Source organism: Argopecten irradians, chromosome 15 (assembly GCF_041381155.1).
Source record: "Argopecten irradians isolate NY chromosome 15, Ai_NY, whole genome shotgun sequence".
Lineage (NCBI taxonomy): Eukaryota > Metazoa > Mollusca > Bivalvia > Pectinida > Pectinidae > Argopecten > Argopecten irradians.
The window spans coordinates 31,686,030-31,709,008 of NC_091148.1; the positions used below are offsets into that span (position 1 = coordinate 31,686,030).

At 38.0% G+C, this 22,979-nt stretch overlaps 1 protein-coding gene across 1 annotated transcript; it reads right to left on the reverse strand.

Moving 5' to 3' along the window:
• Positions 1-218: 218 nt before the first annotated feature.
• LOC138309011 (ubiquinol-cytochrome-c reductase complex assembly factor 1-like) lies at positions 219-22,892 on the reverse strand. Its single transcript, XM_069250103.1, has 9 exons — positions 22,730-22,892; positions 16,333-16,431; positions 15,549-15,659; positions 13,858-13,930; positions 12,917-12,974; positions 9,173-9,281; positions 4,388-4,468; positions 2,909-3,022; positions 219-597 (listed from the first exon to the last, which is right to left on the reverse strand). The coding sequence occupies exons 1-9, from the start codon at positions 22,799-22,801 to the stop codon at positions 454-456; spliced, it is 861 nt and encodes a 286-aa protein (XP_069106204.1). The 5' UTR covers positions 22,802-22,892; the 3' UTR covers positions 219-453.
• Between the last annotated feature and the right edge of the window lie 87 nt (positions 22,893-22,979).

Here is a 22,979-nt window from a genome sequence, read left to right on the forward strand (position 1 = left end):
CAGGGTTTTCTTTCGGAAATCCTACTCTTTCATTTAAATATGACGTTGTAATACAATAATGCTGCTGAGTAAAATGAAACGAAGGCTGACAAACTGAATATGTATCATTAACATGTACACATTGTTGTGGCTATTATTTTCCGTCAGGAAATCTTACTTTTTTATTACGGTGTTGTAGTACACTAATGCTCCAGAGTAAAATGAAACAAAAACTGACAAACTTTAGACGGTAACTTTAATCCATCATTATCACACTTTTGGTAGTAATGTTTTATAAACACACACATGTAGTTATTTGTATACTCCCATTTCTGCAGGAAAGTGACGGTGGTTTCAATGCTCCTGTAGCCTTATTCAGATCACTCACAGATTTGGATAATTATAGAGAACATTTTTACTTTATAAAATGTTAGGAAAATATCACAAAGTTCTGCTGATTCAGTTGTCAATTTCCTATTTTGGCACAAATGAAACACTTTGAAGACTAGAAAAAATATTCTGAAGTTCTTCTTTTTTTCTGTCGCCACGTAATCTACCGAAAGGTATGAAACCCTTTTCTAGTAAATCCTTTGTGTCCATCTTGTCCAATCGATACACCTAGAGGAAATAACAAAAGAAAGTGTCAAATAAACCAAAATGACAGCAACATAATTTAATATATTCGTTTACGAACATTTCCTCTATAGCCTAAGTAAGATACCAGAAATGGTTTCCAACTCGACCTTAAAGGCCTAATATATGTATCTTTCTTATTTTTTTTCATAATTTAGAAGAATGTTGAAAAAAAACCACTGTTGTAAATCATGCAGAGACAGGACTAAATCAAAGTCAAGATGAGCGATTATGATTCAGAATAATTTGATATAAATCAAATAAATATTAAACATCGCTAGGTGGGTCCCACTTAATCAAACAAGCCGAAGTTAGCCGACATTGTAACGTCGTTGCCGAGAACGTCATGTGACTACCGTAACTATGTAATGTCTGCCCGAACTCTTCTGAAAACGGGTCAAGAACTTTCCGACTTCCGTTCGGCAATAATCGTAACTTCTATGGCGACCAGTTTAAAATGAAGGCATGTATCGACTTTCAACAACTGCTGTACCAAAGTTATTAAAAAAAAACCATTATAAATATTCTTAAATTTATTTTAATTTTAACTACATCTATAAATACTAACAATATCAGAGTTGAATTTAACTTGAATTTTTGTTGATAGTTACGTATAGTGTGGCTTTAAAGTCACATAAATTGATGTAAAGAAATCTGACCACTGTCCACTGACATACACTATTAAAAACAGAGGCCACTTTGCATTTGGCGCCCACCAAAGAATGATCTATGTCTGACAATGGAAAGAGGGATCTTTTCTCTGCTTTTCAAACTTTTGCAAACATACTACATATAAAATTTGAGACAGATCGCTTCAGTACTTTCTGAGAAATAGCAGTAACAAACTTCAACTATCAAAATCCAAGATGGCTCCTTGGCGGCCATCTTGTAAATCGATCGGTCCCAAATCGAAATATGCACAACTAGGGCCATAGAGGAACCTATATATGAAATTTGAGACAGATTCATTCAATACTTTCTGAGAAATAGTGATAACAAACTTTAACTATCAAATTCCAAGATGGCAGCCTGGCGGCCATTTTGTTGACCGATCGATCCAAAAACGCATTATGCACAACAAGAGCCCTAGGGAAACCTACATATGAAATATGAGAAAGATCCCTTCAGTACTTTGTGAGAAATAGCGATAACAAACTTTAACTATCAAATTCCAAGATGACAGCCTGGCGGCCATTTTGTTGACCGATCGATCCAAAAACGCATAATGCACAACAAGAGCCCTAGGGAAACCTACATATGAAATATGAGAAAGATCCCTTCAGTACTTTGTGAGAAATAGCGATATTAATCTTTAACTATCAAAATCCAAGATGGCTGCCTGGTGGCCATTTTGTTGACCGATCGATCCAAAAACGCATTATGCACAACTAGGGCCCTAGGGGAACCTACATATGAAATTTGAGAAAGATCCCTTCAGTACTTTCTGAGAAATAGCGATAACAAACTTTAAGTATTAAAATCCAAGATGGCTGCCTGGCGGCCATCTTGTTAACCGATTGGTCCCAAAATGCAATATGCACAACTAGGGCCCTAGGGGAACCTACATATGAAATTTGAGAAAGATCCCTTTAGTACTTTCTGAGAAATAGCGATAACAAACTTTAAGTATTAAAATCCAAGATGGCTGCCTGGCGGCCATCTTGTTAACCGATTGGTCCCAAAATGCAATATGCACAACTAGGGCCCTAGGGGAACCTACATATGAAATTTGAGAAAGATCCCTTCAGTACTTTCTGAGAAATAGCGATAACAAACTTTAACTATCAAAATCCAAGATGGCTGCCTGGCTGCCATCTTGTTGACCGATTGGTCCCAAAATGCAATATGCACAACTAGGGCCCTAGGGGAACCTACATATGAAATTTGAGAAAGATCCCTTCAGTACTTTCTGAGAAATAGCGATAACAAACTTTAAGTATCAAAATCCAAGATGGCTGCCTGGCGGCCATCTTGTTAACCGATTGGTCCCAAAATGCAATATGCACAACTAGGGCCCTAGGGGAACCTACATATGAAATTTGAGAAAGATCCCTTCAGTGCTTTCTGAGAAATAGCGATAACAAGAATTGTTAACGGACGGACGGACGGAAGGACGGACGGAAGGACGGACGGACCACGGACAAAAAGCGATTTGAATAGCCCACCATCTGACATACATACACTATTAAAAACAGAGGCCACTTTGCATTTTTCAACAAATGACCACATTTTTCTCCCACCAATCACAGATTTTGCACTAGTTTCAGTCATGTGATTTATCTCTGTCATGTTTTACCTCTTTTCTGACAAACTCCACAACATGTTCCATCTGAGGAGCTAAAACATCACTTTGTTCAAAAAGTATGTTCCACAGTGCATTAGAAAGCGCCTTGTCATCTGATAACAATCCCTGGGGACAGAAAGTAATCAACAATCAATTCTACAGACATTCTAACATGTATGGACCTAGTAAAAATATCTCACGAACTCAAATTTGAATTGGAGTAATTCCCACATAGCCATTAACAGTACAATTAACCCCGAAAATGCTACAGGTTTTTTTGTTTTTAATTTACAAACCTGTCTACAAAGACCATCCAAAGAACATTAACAAGAGATCCCAGAGGGATCTTGGCGCCCACCAAAGAATGATCTATATCTGACAAAGGAAAGATGGATCTTTTCCCTACTTTTCAAACTTACACTTCTTTTTTCTGCTTTTCAAACTTTAAACTATCAAAATCCAAGATGGTGGTCGCAAAATGCAATAGGCAGAACTAGGGTCCTAGAGGAACCTACATATGAAATTTGAGAACAATCCCTTCAATACTTTCTGAGAAATAGCGGTAACAAACTTTAACTATCAAAATCCAAGATGGCTGCTGGTCGGCCATCTTGTTGACCGATCAGTCCCAAAATGTAATATGCAGAACTAGGGTCATAGAGGAACCTACATATGAAATTTGAGAACAATCCCTTCAATACTTTCTGAGAAATAGCGGTAACAAACTTTATCTATCAAAATCCAAGATGGCCACCGGTCGGCCATCTTGTTGACCGATCAGTCCCAAAATGCAATATGCACAACTGGGGTCCTAGGGGAACCTACATATGAAATTTGAGAAAGATCCCTTCAGTACTTTCTGAGAATTAGCGGTAACAAACTTTAACTATCAAAATCCAAGATGGCGGCTGGTCAGCCATCTTGTTGACCGATCAGTCCCAAAATGCAATATGCACAACTAGGGTCCTAGGGGAACCTACATATGAAATTTGAGAAAGATCCCTTCAGTACTTTCTGAGAAATAGCGGTAACAAACTTTAACTATCAAAATCCAAGATGGCTGCCTGGCGGCCATCTTGTAGACCGATCAGTCCCAAAATACAATATGCACAACTAGGGTCCTAGGGGAACCTACATATGAAATTTGAGAAAGATCCCTTCAGTACTTTTAGAGAAATAGCGGTAACAAGAATTGTTAACGGACGGACGGAAGGACGGACGGACGGACGGACGGAAGGACGGACGGACCACGGACGAAAGGCGATTTGAATAGCCCACCATCTGATGATGGTGGGCTAAAAATCTAGCCAAGTGGTCTTTAAACACAGGTTGAAATGGTGTTGAAAGTAATTGAGATCACAAAAAGTGTGTTTATAAAGCAGTTGGTCTATATACAGGGGTGGATGTTAAGGAAGCTTTTGCTTAATTACATAATGGTGAAGAAGCTTGATAATATCCTCAGAACCAAATGTATATTCAGTTAAAACTTACCTCGTCGTAAAACAGCAGCGCATTTGGTAGTTGATGTTTCATCCGATCAACATATGCTTTTCTTTCAAAGAAGGACACAGTCTGTAGCATAAGAGATGAAATTATGTGAATAATTGATGGCAAAGGCTTTAAGTGTCTATACATGCTACAAGAGGACAAATAAGCTTATCAGAATATCAGACAGAGAAGGCAAATAAGTTTATTAGTAAGAGCAAGTAAGCATATCAGATAGAGAGGGCAAGTAAGCATATCAGATAGAGAGGGCAAGTAAGCTTATCAGACAGAGGGCAAGTAAGCTTATCAGACAGAGGGCAAGTAAGTTTATCAGTAAGAGCAAGTAAGCATATCAGATAGAGAGGGCAAGTAAGCTTATCAGACAGAGGGCAAGTAAGTTTATCAGACAGAGGGCAAGTAAGTTTATCAGACAGAGGGCAAGTAAGCTTATCAGACAAAGAGGGCAAGTAATCTTATCAGACAGAGGGCAAGTAAGCTTATCAGACAGAGGGCAAGTAAGCTTATCAGACAAAGGGGGCAAGTAATCTATCAGACAGAGGGCAAGTAAGCTTATCAAACAGAGGGCAAGTAAGCTTATCAGACAGAGGGCAAGTAAGTTTATCAGACAGAGGGCAAATAAGTTTATAAGACAGAGCAAGTAAGCTTATCAGACAGAGAGGGCAGGTAAGCTTATCAGACAGAGAGGGCAAGTAAGCTTATCAAGTAAGCTTATCAGACAGAGGGCAAGTAAGCTTATTTGATAGAGAGGGCAAGTAATCTATCAGACAGAGGGCAGGTAAGCTTATCAGACAGAGGGCAAGTAAGCTTATCAGACAGAGGGCAAATAAGTTAATCAGACAGAGGGCAAGTACGTTTATCAGACAGAGGGCAACTAAGCTTATTTGATAGAGAGGGCAAGTAATCTATCAGACAGAGGGCAAGTAAGCTTATCAGACAGAGGGCAAGTAAGCTTATCAGACAGAGGGCAAGTAAGCTTATCAGAAAGAGGGCAAGTAAGCTTATCAGACAGAGGGCAAGTAAGCTTATCAGACAGAGGGCAAGTAAGCTTATCAGACAGAGAGGGCAAGTAAGCTTATCAGACAGAGGGCAAGTAAGCTTATCAGACAGAGGGCAAGTAAGCTTATCAGACAGAGGGCAAGTAAGCTTATCAGACAGAGAGGGCAAGTAAGCTTATCAGACAGAGAGGGCAAGTAAGCTTATCAGACAGAGAGGGCAAGTAAGCTTATCAGACAGAGGGCAAGTAAGCTTATCAGACAGAGAGGGCAAGTAAGCTTATCAGACAGAGGGCAAGTAAGCTTATCAGATAGAGAGGGCAAGTAAGCTTATCAGACAGAGGGCAAGTAAGCTTATCAGACAGAGAGGGCAAGTAATCTATCAGACAGAGGGCAGGTAAGCTTATCAGACAGAGGGCAAGTAAGCTTATCAGACAGAGGGCAAATAAGTTAATCAGACAGAGGGCAAGTAAGTTTATCAGACAGAGGGCAACTAAGCTTTATTTGATAGACAGGGCAAGTAATCTATCAGACAGAGGGCAAGTAAGCTTATCAGACAGAGAACAAGTAAGTTTATCAGACAGAGGGCAAGTAAGTTTATCAGACAGAGGGCAAGTAAGCTTATTAGACAGAGAGGGCAAGTAAGCTTATCAGACAGAGGGCAAGTAAGTTTATCAGACAGAGGGCAAGTAAGCTTATCAGACAGAGGGCAAGTAAGCTTATTAGACAGAGAGGGCAAGTAAGCTTATCAGACAGAGAGGGCAAGTAAGCTTATCAGAAAGAGGGCAAGTAAGCTTATCAGACAGAGAGGGCAGGAAAGCTTATCAGACAGAGAGGGCAAGTAAGCTTATCAGACAGAGGGCAGGTAAGCTTATAAGATAGAGCAGACAAGTAAGTTTATCAGACAGTGGGCAAGTTAGCATATCAGATAGAGAGGGCAAGTAAGCTTATCAGACAGAGGGCAAGTAAGCTTATTTGATAGAGAGGGCAAGTAATCTATCAGACAGAGGGCAGGTAAGCTTATCAGACAGAGGGCAAGTAAGCTTATCAGACAGAGGGCAAATAAGTTAATCAGACAGAGGGCAAGTAAGTTTATCAGACAGAGGGCAACTAAGCTTATTTGATAGAGAGGGCAAGTAATCTATCAGACAGAGGGCAAGTAAGCTTATCAGACAGAGAACAAGTAAGTTTATCAGACAGAGGGCAAGTAAGTTTATCAGACAGAGGGCAAGTAAGCTTATTAGATAGAGAGGACAAGTAAGCTTATCAGACAGAGGGCAAGTAAGTTTATCAGACAGAGGGCAAGTAAGCTTATTAGTGTAGAAGAACAGGGAAAATACACATTCCTGTCGAGTGCCCCGACAAGGAATCAAACCCGGGTCTCTGGCGTGGAAATCTACGGCTCTACCGACTGAGCCAAAGAAGCATGCTCCGTCAGCTGAGTGACAGAGACCGTATTTAACACTATGTACAAGACACACCGACCTGCTCCTTTTACACTACTTCCCCTGTTTTTCTTAAGATTTCCTAAATCTCAACCTGAGACTCTTTAACCACCTTCCATGGGTTATTTAGTTAGGCGCCAATGTAGAAGAACAGGGAAAATACACATTCCTGTCGAGTGCCCCAACCAGGATTCGAACCCGGTCTACAGCATGGAAATCTACAGCTCTACCGACTGAGCCAAAGAAGCATGCTCCATTAGCTGAGACCGTATTTAACACTATGTACAAGTCACACCATCCCACTCCTTTTACATTAGACAGAGAGGACAAGTAAGTTTATCAGACAGAGGGCAAATAAAGTTAATCAGACAGAGGGCAAGTAAGTTTATCAGACAGAGGGCAACTAAGCTTATTTGATAGAGAGGGCAAGTAATCTATCAGACAGAGGGCAAGTAAGCTTATCAGACAGAGAACAAGTAAGTTTATCAGACAGAGGGCAAGTAAGTTTATCAGACAGAGGGCAAGTAAGCTTATTAGATAGAGAGGACAAGTAAGCTTATCAGACAGAGGGCAAGTAAGTTTATCAGACAGAGGGCAAGTAAGCTTATTAGTGTAGAAGAACAGGGAAAATACACATTCCTGTCGAGTGCCCCGACCAGGAATCGAACCCGGGTCTCTGGCGTGGAAATCTACGGCTCTACCGACTGAGCCAAAGAAGCATGCTCCGTCAGCTGAGTGACAGAGACCGTATTTAACACTATGTACAAGTCACACCGACCCGCTCCTTTTACACTACTCCCCCTGTTTTTCTTGAGATTTCCTAAATCTCAACCCGAGACTCTTTAACCACCTTCCATGGGTTATTTAGTTGGGCGCCAATGTAGAAGAACAGGGAAAATACACATTCCTGTCGAGTGCCCCAACCAGGATTCGAACCCGGGTCTACGGCGTGGAAATCAACAGCTCTACCGACTGAGCCAAAGAAGCATGCTCCATTAGCTGAGACCGTATTTAACACTATGTACAAGTCACACCATCCCACTCCTTTTACATTAGAGAGAGGACAAGTAAGTTTATCAGACAGAGGGCAAGTAAGCTTATCAGACAGAGGGCAAGTAAGCTTATCAGACAGAGGACAAGTAAGTTTATCAGACAGAGGGCAAGTAAGCTTATCAGACAGAGAGGCTAAGTAAGCTTATCAGACAAAGGGGGCAAGTAAGCTTATCAGACAAAGTGGCAAGTAAGCTTATCTGATAGAGAAAGCTTATCAGACAGTAAGCTTATCTGATAGAGAAAGCTTATCAGACAGAGGACAGGTAAGCTTATCAGACAAAGGGGCAAGTAAGTTTATCATACAGAGGGCAAGTAAGCTTATTAGATAGAGAGGACAAGTAAGCTTATCAGACAAAGGGGGCAAGTAATCTATCAGACAGAGGGCAAGTAAGCTTATCAGATAGAGAGGGCAAGTAAGCTTATCAGACAGAGGGTAAGTAAGCTTATCAGATAGAGAGGGCAAGTAAACTTTTCAGATAGAGGGCAAGTAAGCTTATCAGACAGAGAGGCCAAGTAAGCTTATCAGACAAAGGGGGCAAGTAAGCTTAGCAGACAAAGTGGCAAGTAAGCTTATCTGATAGAGAAAGCTTATCAGACAGAGGACAGGTAAGCTTATCAGACAAAGGGGCAAGTAAGTTTATCATACAGAAGGCAAAGTAAGCTTATTAGATAGAGAGGACAAGTAAGCTTATCAGACAAAGGGGCAAGTAATCTATCAGACAGAGGGCAAGTAAGCTTATTAGATAGAGAGGGGAAGTAAGCTTATCAGACAGAGGGCAAGTAAGCTTATCAGACAGAGAGGGCAAGTAAGCTTATCAGACAAAGGGGCCAAGTAAGCTTATTAGATAGAGAGGGCAAGTAAGCTTATCAGACAGAGGGCAAGTAAGCTTATCAGACAGAGAGGGCAAGTAAGCTTATCAGACAGAGGGCAAGTAAGCTTATCAGACAAAGGGGGCAAGTAATCTATCAGACAGAGGGCAAGTAAGCTTATCAGACAGAGAGGGCAAGTAAGCTTATCAGACAAAGGGGCCAAGTAGGCTTATCTGATACAGAGGGCAAGTAAGCTCATCAGATAGAGAGGGCTAGTAATCTTATCAGATAGAGGGCACGTAAGCTTATCAGACAGAGGGGCAAGTAAGTTTATCATACAGAGAGGGTAGGTAAGCTTATTATACAGAAAGGGCAAGTAAGCTCATCAGATAGAGAGGAAAAGTAAGCTTATCAGACAGAGGGCAAGTAAGCTTATCAGACACTTGATCAGTAAAAAGAAAGACAGTTACCTCAATCTGTTTCATTCGAGTTTCTGCACTTTTCCACATCAGACTGACCAGGACATTCCTGAAGTATCTCCCTTCTACACCCTCATACATCAGTCGTGTCAGGATGATCCTGTATAAATAAAAAAATTTGGGTTTGCAGAATTATCTTTATTAACGCTATTAAGAATTCTTTTTAATCTGTAAACATTACATGTGCCTGCTAATTAACCTTATAGTACTTTAAGGTCATTTAGTATCTCAAGGTCATTTAGTAAAGGTCTGCATACTACTTACAATTGTTTATTTTTGCAAGGATGATACTATTAAAATTTTAATTTATACGAAATTGAGAAATGGTTGAAACATACCAGGGTAATACGTTTTTTTTTATTATGTCCTGAAAACCAGATTGCAAAACATTTCCCAAAATCACAAAAGTTTTTAAACAGGTAAAAATTAATTTTCTTATTTTCAAATAAAATAATGAAAAAACCCAGTTATACAGTAGCAGTTATCTGCCCCTTAAGGTAAGGTTTTGTCTGCTGTATCATTAGTGTGTGTAGAGAAATGACCTCACTAGCAGTCCTTTCATTCCTCCAAAAACATCATTGTGATGATGAAGGCAAATGATAATAATAACCCACGTTGTTCGCCAAGTGACTGAATTTTGAATGTATCAAAGAACAAGAGATCCCAGAGGGATCTTGGTGCCCACCAAAGAATGATCTATGTCTGACAATGGAAAGAGGGACCTTTTCCCTGCTTTTCAAACTTTTTTCAAACACACTATATATAAAATTTGAGACAGATCGCTATAGTACTTTCTAAGAAATAAGAAAACAAGAGGCCCATGGGCCTTAACGGTCACCTGAGATAGAATATATAATGAAACAAATAATGAAACAAATTAAAGACATATAAACACTATATGCTGGGCCTTGAGGTTGGTCAGTGATTTATAAATTTGACTTTTAGACTATAAAGAGTATTTGCTTCCATCAAACCTGTGAACTTAGAGGTATTTTTTGAAATTTTAATCATTTTGACCCTGTTTGGTCCTGCCCCTCTGGTCCCCTAAGGGGTCATCGAGGACGGATATGGATGTTAAGATGCTATATCTTAGGCTAATAATTCTAATCAAGTTTGACTAATTTCCTTTGAAAATTGGGCAAATAATGTTCACAAATATGTTTTTCCTATATAAACTAAAGTAAACTTGACCCCCTCCCCAGGGGGTAACGTGAGACCCCAAGGTCATATAATTCACAATTTTTATAAAACACCTGAAGACCTTTCCATCTATAATTATTTGTTTTTGTTTCTACTATTTCCAGAATTTTAGAAGATTTTTGAAGTTTTAGCCTATTTGACCCTTTCTTAGCCCCGCCCCTCTGCCCCCAGGGGGTTGGCCAGGACCAATGTGGATGTGATATTAAAATGCTATCTCAGGCTAATAATTCTAACCAAGTTTGACTCATTTCCTATGAAAATTGAGCAAAAAATGCTCATTAATGTGTTTTTCCTATATAAACTATAGTAAACTTGACCCCCTCCCCAGGGGGTAACGTGAGACCCCAAGGTCATATAATTCACAATTTTTATAAAACACCTGAAGACCTTTCCATCTATAATTATTTGTTTTTGTTTCTACTATTTCCAGAATTTTAGAAGATTTTTGAAGTTTTAGCCTATTTGACCCTTTCTTAGCCCCGCCCCTCTGCCCCCAGGGGGTTGGCCAGGACCAATGTGGATGTGATATTAAAATGCTATCTCAGGCTAATAATTCTAACCAAGTTTGACTCATTTCCTATGAAAATTGAGCAAAAAATGCTCATTAATGTGTTTTTCCTTATATAAACTATAGTAAACTTGACCCCCTCCCCAAGGGAAAACATGAGACCCCAGGGTCATATAATTAACAATTTTTATAAAACAAACTTTAAGACCTTTTCATTTGTTAAGTGTAATTGATTCTACCATATCCAGAATTTTAGAAGAATATTTTTGAAGTTTTAGCCTGTTTGACCTTTTTTGGCCCCGCCCCTCTGCCCCAGGGGGTCAGCCTGGACCAATATGGATATGATGTTAAAATGCTATCTCAGGCTAATAATTCTAACCAAGTTTGACTCGTTTCCAATGAAAATTGAGCAAAAAATGCTCATAAATGTGTTTTCCCTATATAACCTATAGTAAATTTGACCCCCTCCCCAGGGGGAAACGTGAGACCCCAGTGTCATATAATTCACAATTTTTGTAAAGGACCTCAAGACCTTACTATTTATGAAAAGTATTTAATTCTACCATTTCCAGAATTTCAGAAGAAGATTTTTGAATTTTTAGCCTATTTGACCCCTTTTGACCCTGCCCCTAAGGCCCCTGGGGGTCAGTCATAGAAAATTTGTTAATAGGATTAAATGGCCATCTCATACTGATAATTCTGACAACATTTGACTCATTTCCTATTACAAATGACCAAATAATGCTCAAAAATGTGTTTTCCCAATATAAACTATAGTAAACTTAACTCCTCCCCAAGGGGAAACTAGAGACCCCAGGGTCATATAATTCACAATTTTTGTAAAGGACATTTAGACCTTTCTATCTATGAAGAGTATTTGATTCTACCACATCTGTGAGTAGAGAAGAAGATTTTTGAAATTTTACTCAATTTTACCCCTTTTGGCCCCTCCCACAGCCCCCTGGGGGGGGTGGGGACCATGTAATTCACAATTTTGATTGGCCTCATGCCTTAGAAGGTTTGTGCAAAATTTCATTGAAATTGCTTCTGTAGTTTTGGAGAAGAAGTCGAAAACGTAAATTGTTTACGGACATACGACGCACGACGGACGACGCACGACGGACGACGCACGACGCACGACGGACGACGGACGACGACGGACAAAAGGCGATTAGAATAGGTCACTTGAGACTTTGTCTCAGGTGACCTAAAAACTTTAAGTATCAAAATCCAAGATGGCCGCCTGTCGGCCATCTTGTTGACCGATTGGTCCCAAAATGCAATATGCACAACTACGGTCCTAGGGGAACCTGTATATGAAATTTGAGAAAGATCCCTTCTGCACTTTTTGAGAAATAGCGGTAACAAACTTTAACTTTCAAAATTCAAGATGGCCGCCTGTCGGCCATCTTGTTCACTGATCTGTCCCAAAATGTAATATGCACAACTAGGGCCCTAGGGGAACCTATATATGAAATTTGAGAAAGATGCCTTAAGCACTTTTTGAGAAATAGCGGTAACAAACTTTAAGTATCAAAATACAAGATGGCCGCCGACAGTTGACCGATTGGTCCTAAAATGCAATATGCACAACTAGGGTCCTAGGGGAACCTGTATATGAAATTTGAGAAAGATCCCTTCTGCACTTTTTGAGAAATAGCGGTAACAAACTTCAACTATCAAAATCTAAGATGGCCGCCTGTCGGCCATCTTGTTGGATGATCGGTCCCAAAATGCAATATGCACAACTAGGGTCCTAGGGGAAGCTACATATGAAATTTTGAGAAAGATCCCTTCAGCACTTTCTGAGAAATAGCGGTAACAAGAATTGTTAACGGACGGACAGAAGGACGGACGGACGACGGACCACGGACGAAAGGCGATTTGAATAGCCCACCATCTGATTTTAAATGCTAACAAGATAATTTTGTTTACATTGCCATTCCAACAACTAACTTTAATACCACTTAATAATAATATATACACTGTAAGTATCTTTTTAGATGATGTATCCGCCGTTAACTTACCATACATGTAACTCACAGATAAGGAACCAGGTGTTAAAGGTGTCAGGTAGACCAAGTTCTAAAAATAGTAAAAGGTCAAGGTCTTTTATATCAGGAACTCTAAACAAAATATAACGTATGTTATGTACATGAATTTGCATGATTACACAAAATCGAAACAAGATGAAACAGGACAGGATGGAGAAAAACACCAGTAATTCTATGTGCACCTAGTAAAACCAATTAATTCCTTTTTCAGTGTATATTATAATGGTAAACACTGCATCTATATAAATACAGAATACTTATTAGTGATAACGTTTGTTATTCTACCATCATCAGAGTACTGGTACATATATAGTGGTTCTGGATTGTGTTGGTTAATTGCCATAGACTACACAATGTGGGGGATAAATTTAGCCAAAAAAAAGTGTGAACATTGGACAAGTTATCACAGTAGATTATCTGGCTAGCGTTTGGAAAGCGTACTAATCTGGTCTAGCCTTATAGCTTTTTTAACTGCTCTTACAATTGGTTCTTATGAACAAATTTTTCTTTCAGTGAGGTGAATATGATGGGGACATCCAAATCTAGGGCAGGTAGGTCAGAAGTACTTCTTAATTTATTTTGTCTCAGATCACAGATTTCAAGAGGCCCAGAGGGCCTGTATAGCTCACCTAGTTAATTAAGTAAATATCACAAAAAACTCAGGTTTATGAAGAAGTCAATTGGGTGGACAGATGGACAGACTAAGGTACGAGGTGAACCAATAATCAAATCTGTGTCAATTAACAGGTAACTTATAAGGAATTGTACCAGTAAATAACCAGTCAGTGTATTTTTCAGATTTGTTTTGTCATTGTGAAAGCTTATACAAATGTACCTATTTCAACTTTTGGCAATTTTTTTCATGAAAGTTTTGTACATGACTTTTAACACATGTTTTACACATATGTACTCACCTTCTATGAATTCCCCATGATCTATATGGTCTGAGATCATCAACCAGCTTTTAAATGCAGCTAATTCTAATGTCTGAAAATATAAACAAGATAGAAGAACATCAATCCTATGTAAAACGTAGATCTTGAAGACAAATATGACTTATGGTATTAAAATTGTATCTGCCGCCCCACTGCATGATCGCAAGAGGCTACACATCCATTTTTATTCTTCCCACCTCACTTAAAGTGAACAGACGGGCAAGGATGGCTAAAGACGGTAAAAATGGTGTGAATGTATCCAGTATAATTTCTTGTGAAATAGAAAAATAAAATATCTCGTCAAAATCTGTCTGCGTATGAAGAAATTAATTTAAAGTATAGGAATCCTAAAACGTCCTCCCGGCTGACTATGTCGGTGGTTACATTTCCACGCAGCCTCGCTTTCAATGCTTCAACTTTTCTTTATTTCAATGGTCAGAACTGGGAAACGTAAGCAGAACTTGACTGTCGTATTAATATGTGAGAACTTTTGGAAGGCCAATGAACGCATTTAAACTGGTTTTCTTTGCCCGACTATTCACTTTAAGTAGAGTGATTGAACTCATGTAATAAGGAAGGCTTTGTGTTGATCTAAACATTTTAGAATTGGCAAAAAGGATTGAGTACAAATTATAACAGCATATAAATAAGCCCTCTCCAAACATTCGGTTCTGTCTTCTAAGTAAGGGTACACCTTTGTCGATAAAACAAGAGATCCCAGAGGGATCTTGGCGCCCACCAAAAAGTTATCTATGTCTGACAAACGAAAGAGATATCTTTTCCCTGCTTTTCAAACTGTTACTACATATTGAAAAATTTGAGAAAGATCCTTTGAGAACTTTCTGAGATATATAACAGTAACAAACTTCAATTATCAAAATCCAAGATGGCAACCTGTCAGCCATCTTTTTGACCGATCAGTCCAATAATGCAATATGCACAACGAAGGTCCTAGGGGAACTTACATATACATCATCAAACATTATCAAATTCAAAGGTGGCGGCCTGTCGGCCATCTTGTTCACCGATCGGTCCCAAAATGCAATATGCACAATAAGATCCCTAGTACTTTTTGAGAAATAGCAGTAACAAACTTCAATTGTCAAAATCCAAGATAGTGTCCTTTCGGCCATCTTGTTCACCGATCAGTCCGAAAATGCGATATGCACCTGGTTAATTTTGTAAATATCACAAAAGCTCAGGTTTATAAGGGAAATTTGATTAAATTCTGACCAGCATTTATGAAGAAGTTGATTGGGTGGACAGATGGACAGACTAAGGTACGAGGTGAACCAATAATCAAATCTGTGTCAATCAACAGGTAACTTATAAAGAATTGTACCAGTAAATAACCAGTCAGTGTATTTTTCAGATTTATTATGTCATTGTCAAAGCTTATTATTTTTATGTATTTCAACTTTTGGCAATTTTTTTCTTGAAAGTTTTTTACATGACTTTTAACCATGTTTTACACATACGTACCAACCTATGAATTCCCCATGATTTATATGGTCTGAGATCTTATAATGCACACCAATAGATAGGAGCTTTATCATCGTAGAGCCTTGTAAGTGGAGCAGAATTACCAGTCTAATTTTAATTAGATTGCAGTAAACAGTGCACACTACAATACATACTACAGTATATAGCAGATAAAACACATCCCATACCTTATATGATACTTTTAAATCTCTTTGATATCCTACTGCATGTTTGACTTTCCTCAGAAATGAAATATCATGGAAGGCCTCAAATTCCTTATTTGGTGTTTGTTCTTCTGTCTGAAATATTAAAGAAAATTGATTGGTTACTTGTGATATTGTTTACATTTAATGAAAATAGTTTGAGTCCATGAAATATTTCACCTTTTATCCATTTAATGAAATCAAGATATACATTAAAAAGATAAGTAAGTTTACTTAGTAACTGTTCACATTTAGCAAGCTAAAGGCCAGATATCTTTTCTGTGTGTACCTTTAATTTGTTAAATACCACTTTTCTAGGGTCCAAAATTAATGACTAATTTCAATATAACTCAACCTGTGTATAAAGACCACCTGGCTAAAAAGGCCTATTTTCTAGGGTACAAAATGACAAAACCTGTGTTTAAAGACCACCTGACTAAAAAGGCCACTTTTCGAGGTCCTAAATGACCAAAGCTGTGTATAAAGACCACCTGGCTAAAACTAGCATAATAGCATTTTAAATGTTCCATGGTTGGTCTTAGCAGGTTTACAGGTTTGATTGTAAAGCTCTCTTCTCCATAACAAGTAACGTTACAGAAGGTCAAACAGCATTATTTAGAGAAACGTCTGACAGGCCATAAATTATTATTTAAAACAACCATCTTGTGATGGTGGACTGAATGTTTGCCTATCAGTATAGAAACATATATAATTATACAATGAAATCAAGCTATATTTTTTACCAATGAAATCAAGCTATATTTTTTACCTTTATTATATTATTTGAACAGCCAGCAACAGACAGATGTGCTGGAATTCTCTGTTGAGTTTGACCACTCAGTAGTAGTGGACTTCTGTGCTTGTTAACCTGTTTGATAAATAAAACAATATATAAATGCAAATTCAACTAATTGAATACATAAATGTATAAATTCATATACTCAATCTGATTCATTACTTTCCTATAACATATGAATTGTTCTTGAAGACGTAATTGTTTAGAACAAATACATGTACTCAGCCTATAATACCTTTCGGACATGTATGAACTATGAAATGGTGTACATGCCTATGTTTCCTAGTGGACCAGTACCTCAGAAAATCACTGGGGCACAATTTTTTATTCTTTTTTTTGTAGGTTTCTAATTATTTTTTGCGTATACGAGCATTTATTTATCATTTTTGTCCAAAACAAACATAACAAGATCTAATTGTGACAGTTGCAGTCACATCAAGTTCCCCACAGAGCCTAATTTGACAGGAGTGACCTCCTCTAAATGATCCATAGAGCCTATATATATAGCTAATTTGAGAAGAGTGGCATCCCCTGAATGATGAACCAGTAAATAAAGTTTATTTCGCAGAAACAGATTTAATGTTATAGCAATGAAAATAATATCATTTATATCAGAAAAATATGACAAAAATAAAAGTGGACCAAAAATGGATCCCTGCTGAACTCCAAGAACAAGGTAGAAAATTTGAAACAGTCAGAAATTTTATTCATTAATCAAAGGTTAACTCAGCCAAATCAAAGTCCCGGTCGAACTTGGCCAAAGCCTTGAGACATTAAAACATGTTATCAAGTTTCATGAAAACCTGGAAAATATTTGCGAGAAACAGCCGAAAATGCCATTTTTCGTTAATCAAGGGGCCATAACTACATCAATAGTGTCTGATGAAAGTTCCGATCAAACTTGGCCAAGCGCCCTGAGACATTTAAGCATGCTGATATATATCCTCAAAATAATATATATTTATTTAGCATCCAGAAAATTACTTAGTCAACAACGGGAAAGAGAAGGGTAAAATTCTTTCGACTATAATCAACATTGGTATGGAAAGAAACAATTTTACATACAACTCCTATATAACTTCAAATGTGTGATTACTTTCAATTTTGTTGATTGTGTTCATTGTTTAAGTTTGTATTATTTTATAACTATACATGTTTAATATAATATACTTGTTTCTCAGCTCGAAATAGCTGTCTGCTACAGCATTGTCCTGCATCTATGCACGTGAAGGATAACTTACCTTTGTCATTCTTAAGTGCATATCCACACTGATATCGCTGGTTTTTCGTTTTGTTTTTCTTTGGGTTTTTTTCTTTCACTTACACATGGGTTCTGATAACTTGAACACACTTGTTCATTGGTGTTGATTGGTGAGCAGTTTTATGAATATTTATTTGAACCAAAGCAAATGCGGCCTATGGTCCCAGGGGTTAATAAGCGATTGTATGACATACACCTGGGCACAAAAATGCCCTGCGACCCATTGATATTAATTTCTGGTCTATACAGACAGAATACCTGAACATTTAACAAAATGTTAAAGTCAACACGACATAATTCTCTTTTGAAAAATACATCATATAGCAGCATAGCTCTAGTTCCCTAGTTTCCGTATGCCGGCATTTCCATCACACCAACCTCGACGAGGTCCTTGTATACGACATAATTAATGTTTACATATGTGGACAGTGGCCTTGCTCTTCTCTGGACAGGTAATAAGAGAGCTGGTAAACTATTGGCCTGGTCCTTATATAACAAGAACGCAGCGCTTCCTGCCCGAAGTGCACGAAGTGCAAAGCACTTCTAAGGTAATTAACAGATACACGAAAATATAAGAAAAAAACCACAATCTTCAAAATTCAATCCTACACACTGACAGCTTCAGTTTGCGGCTGCCATTTTTTCATACATATGGGGAGGTTGTGCCTTGGTCCGGCACTGCTGTCCCCATGCCAGTAAATATATATTTAACTAATGCAAATGCATAACAGGAGTAATTAAACATTTTTTTATTATTTTTTAAATAACAATAATAACACTTTGAAAATTAAAAGCTATAGAATGCAGTCAAAATATCCACCAAGGCGAAGATGAGCACAAGGAATCATGACATCATATAATGTCAACAAATGGCGCGAAATCATAGGATTCGCATACGCGGCACTCCAGGCCTTAAATGGACACAGAGAAATTTGAATCTTTGAGTTCATTTCTTTGAGTTTATGCTAGACAATTATTACATCATATACTTCTATAGTTTTAAGTGCGTCCTTTTATTTCTAAATTATGTCTTTTACATGAGATAGAAAATAAAAGATCCCAGAGGGATCTTGGCGCCCACCAAAGATTGATCTATGTCTGACAAATGAAAGAGGGATCTTTTCTCTGCTTTTCAAACTTACACTTCTTTTTTCTGCTTTTCAAACTTTAAACTATCAAAATCCAAGATGGTGGTCGCAAAATGCAATAGGCAGAACTAGGGTCCTAGGGGAACCTACATATGAAATTTGAGAACAATCCCTTCAATACTTTCTGAGAAATAGCGGTAACAAACTTTAACTATCAAAATCCAAGATGGCGGCTGGTCGGCCATCTTGTTGACCGATCAGTCCCAAAATGCAATATGCACTACTAGGGTCCTAGGGGAACCTACATATGAAATTTGAGAACAATCCCTTCAGTACTTTCTGAGAATTAGCCGTAACAAACTTTAACTATCAAAATCCAAGATGGCGGCTGGTCGGCCATCTTGTTGACCGATCAGTCCCAAAATGCAATATGCACAACTAGGGTCCTAGGGGAACCTACATATGAAATTTGAGAAAGATCCCTTCAGTACTTTCTGAGAAATAGCGGTAACAAACTTTAACTATCAAAATCCAAGATGGCCACCGGTCGGCCATCTTGTTGACCGATCAGTCCCAAAATGCAATATGCACAACTGGGTCCTAGGGGAACCTACATATGAAATTTGAGAAAGATCCCTTCTGTGCTTTCTGAGAAATAGCGGTAACAAACTTTAACTATCAAAATCCAAGATGGCTACCTGGCGGCCATCTTGTTGACCGATCAGTCCCAAAATGCAATATGCACAACTAGGGTCCTAGGGGAACCTACATATGAAATTTGAGAAAGATCCCTTCTGTGCTTTCTGAGAAATAGTGGTAACAAACTTTAACTATCAAAATCCAAGATGGCTACCTGGCAGCCATCTTGTTGACCGATCAGTCCCAAAATGCAATATGCACTACTAGGGTCCTAGGGGAACCTACATATGAAATTTGAGAACAATCCCTTCAGTACTTTCTGAGAATTAGCCGTAACAAACTTTAACTATCAAAATCCAAGATGGCGGCTGGTCGGCCATCTTGTTGACCGATCAGTCCCAAAATGCAATATGCACAACTAGGGTCCTAGGGGAACCTACATATGAAATTTGAGAAAGATCCCTTCAGCACTTTCTGAGAATTAGCCGTAACAAACTTTAACTATCAAAATCCAAGATGGCGGCTGGTCGGCCATCTTGTTGACCGATCAGTCCCAAAATGCAATATGCACAACTAGGGTCCTAGGGGAACCTACATATGAAATTTGAGAAAGATCCCTTCAGTACTTTTAGAGAAATAGCGGTAACAAGAATTGTTAACGGACGGACGGAAGGACGGACGGAAGGACGGACGGACGACGGACCACGGACGAAAGGCGATTTGAATAGCCCACCATCTGATGATGGTGGGCTAATAAAATAAACAAGTAGAGCTTCGCTGTTACTATGCCGTGCATGATTCATATTAAAACATCTGGCTGCGCCGTTTAAGGCCTTGCCTTCAGTAATATTAAATGATAACCTAAATATTTCGGACGTTAATAATGCAATGAGTGTGAAAGGTGTTTGATACGCATGATTACACACGATAAGACTTAACAGTGTAATCTATGCGATCAAAACCTGAAATAACTACAGTGTTTATATACATGCAAACAATGACAAATACTTTATATTACACAACTTAATTTATTTTTTATATATTTAATTTTTCCTTTTTTTTTTGGAGGGGAGAGGGGTATGGAGATTTAGCATAGTTTCCCAGCAGATACAACAACACTTGAAGCCATAAAAAAGAAGCATTAATTATCAAGGAAGGCTGCAACTACAAAGGATATGAACGTGAGAAAGGAATACAATAGGGTCAGAAATAAAGTAAGGAAATTAACACGCAGATTATATTGAGGAAAGAATATTAGCACAATATAGCGATAAAGGCAAAGTCGGATCCAAAAGCGATTTGGAATTATATAAAATCTAAATCTACGTCGAAATCAGAGATTGGAGAACTATATGCAAAACCAGCGGACAAAACTTCAACTAAAGTAACATCAAATAAGGGAAAAGCAGAAGTGTTATGTCGGTTTTTAGCAGTGTATTCATACAGGAATCGAACACGACCCCTCATCTGTACATAAGAGAAGTTGCTGAAGAGATGTCACAAATAAATATAGAACAAGAAGCTGTATCAAAGATCCTAAAAAATCTCAAACCGGACAAATCCCCCGGACTAGATGAACTCCACCCGATGTTCCTGAAAAATACCTCTGATACAATATCATATCCAATAACGAAGTTATTCAACCAATCAATTTCAACAGGAACTCTCCCCGATGATTGGAAAAGGGCTCGAGTGTGTGCCATTTTCAAAAAAGGAGATAAATGTGAACCGGGAAACTATAGGCCTGTAAGTCTCACGTCAGTTGTTTGTAAAACACTAGAAACTCTAATAAGGGATCATATAGTAACATTTATGAGGAAAAACAAGTACTTCTCCAACAAACAATACGGTTTCTTATCAGGTAGATCAACAACATTACAACTTTTAGAAGTTTTGGATAAATGGACAACTGCTTTAGATAAAGGTGATGTATGTAGTCGATTGTATATACATGGATTATCAGAAAGCTTTTGATACAGTCACGCACAACCGTTTACTGAATAAATTAAACTCATATAATTTCAACCAGCAGATGAAAACTTGGATTTCATCTTTTTTGAAAGGAAGACATCAAATGGTAACAGTGAATGGCAAAAATTCTGAATGGTCAAGCGTAACATCAGGAATTCCACAAGGATCGGTTCTTGGACCCTTATTATTTGTGATATTTTTTAATGATCTTCCAGACATAGTGCAGTCAGATGTATACTTATTTGCGGATGATACTAAAATATTCAAGGCTATCCGTGTCAAAGATGATGCTTTAGATCTGCAAAGTGATTTAGATACAATGTTGAAATGGAGTGAAACGTGGCTTCTGAAAATGCACCCAGATAAATGTAAACACATGAGGATACACAAACAGAGAACAAGAAACCAATGTGAGGAAATTATACAATACCAGCTCAATGGAAAAACACAGCAACATATAGACCAAGAAAAAGATATAGGAGTAGTTGTAGATTCCATATTAAGCTTCGACAGCCATATATCAGAGAAAGTTAAAAAAGCCAATTCCATGTTTGAACTTTTGAGAAGAACTTTTCAGTTTTTAGACATAAAATAATTTATTCAACTATATAAATGCTTATAGTTCGGTCTCATTTGGACTAAGCTTGCCCTGTATGGGCGCCTTACCTACAGAAGCATATAGAAATGATAGAAAGTGTCCAAAGAAGAGCGACAAAATGTCTACCAGGAATTTCACATCTAGCAAATAGTCAAAGACTGGAGAAACTGCAAATACCAATTGGCATGTAGAAGAATACAAGGAGACATGATAGAACTCTTCAAAATTTTAGATGGAGTATATGACTCCGAATGTTGTAACATTTTATCTTTATGGAAAGATGCAACGGACCGCGAGAGCAGCAGGGGGCATAGGAGGAAGCTATTCCATACAAGATCTAACTATGAGATTAGGAGAAACTTTTTTTCATTAAGAGCGACTAAGATATGGGACGATCTACCAGAGAATGTAGTGATGACGCCAAATATAAACTCCTTCAAAAATGTGTTAGATAAACATTGGAAAGAACAAGAACTCAACTACAAAGCCTTTATACATCATTAATTTATTATTATTATCGGATAAAAATGTATTAACTGTAAACTCTATATTTTGTCTGAGTCTGGTATAGAGGACTTTACATATAAGTCCTGAACCAGAAATAAACTTATCTTATATCTATCTTATCTTATACAAAGCAACTTGTGATATTCTTGAAACTGAAACATGGACTAGCCTTGTATGAGTAACTTTACCATTTGACCACATGTAGAGTGGTAGAGTTGAATGTTACGAAACAATTTACTGTCAGCCCTATATTTTTTTCTGGGAATTATGGGTTTTATGTAAAGAATGTGCAATTCGTATGCTTACCTTGGATCCTGTCTTTATTGCGTTTTGACACGCACACCTCGTGGTCCTTGTCATCCATCGAATTCCCAACATGATGTTCAATAACTTTAAATTACATAAAACAACAAACTTGACATTGTGCACTCACATGTAGTGGAACTCTCTCGTTTGGAGGCGAATTTAGACTATAAATCGCTTAAAACATTACAAATTTACCGAGAAATAAATATTTGACGAGAATTAATTACATACCAATGCATTTATGATGTTG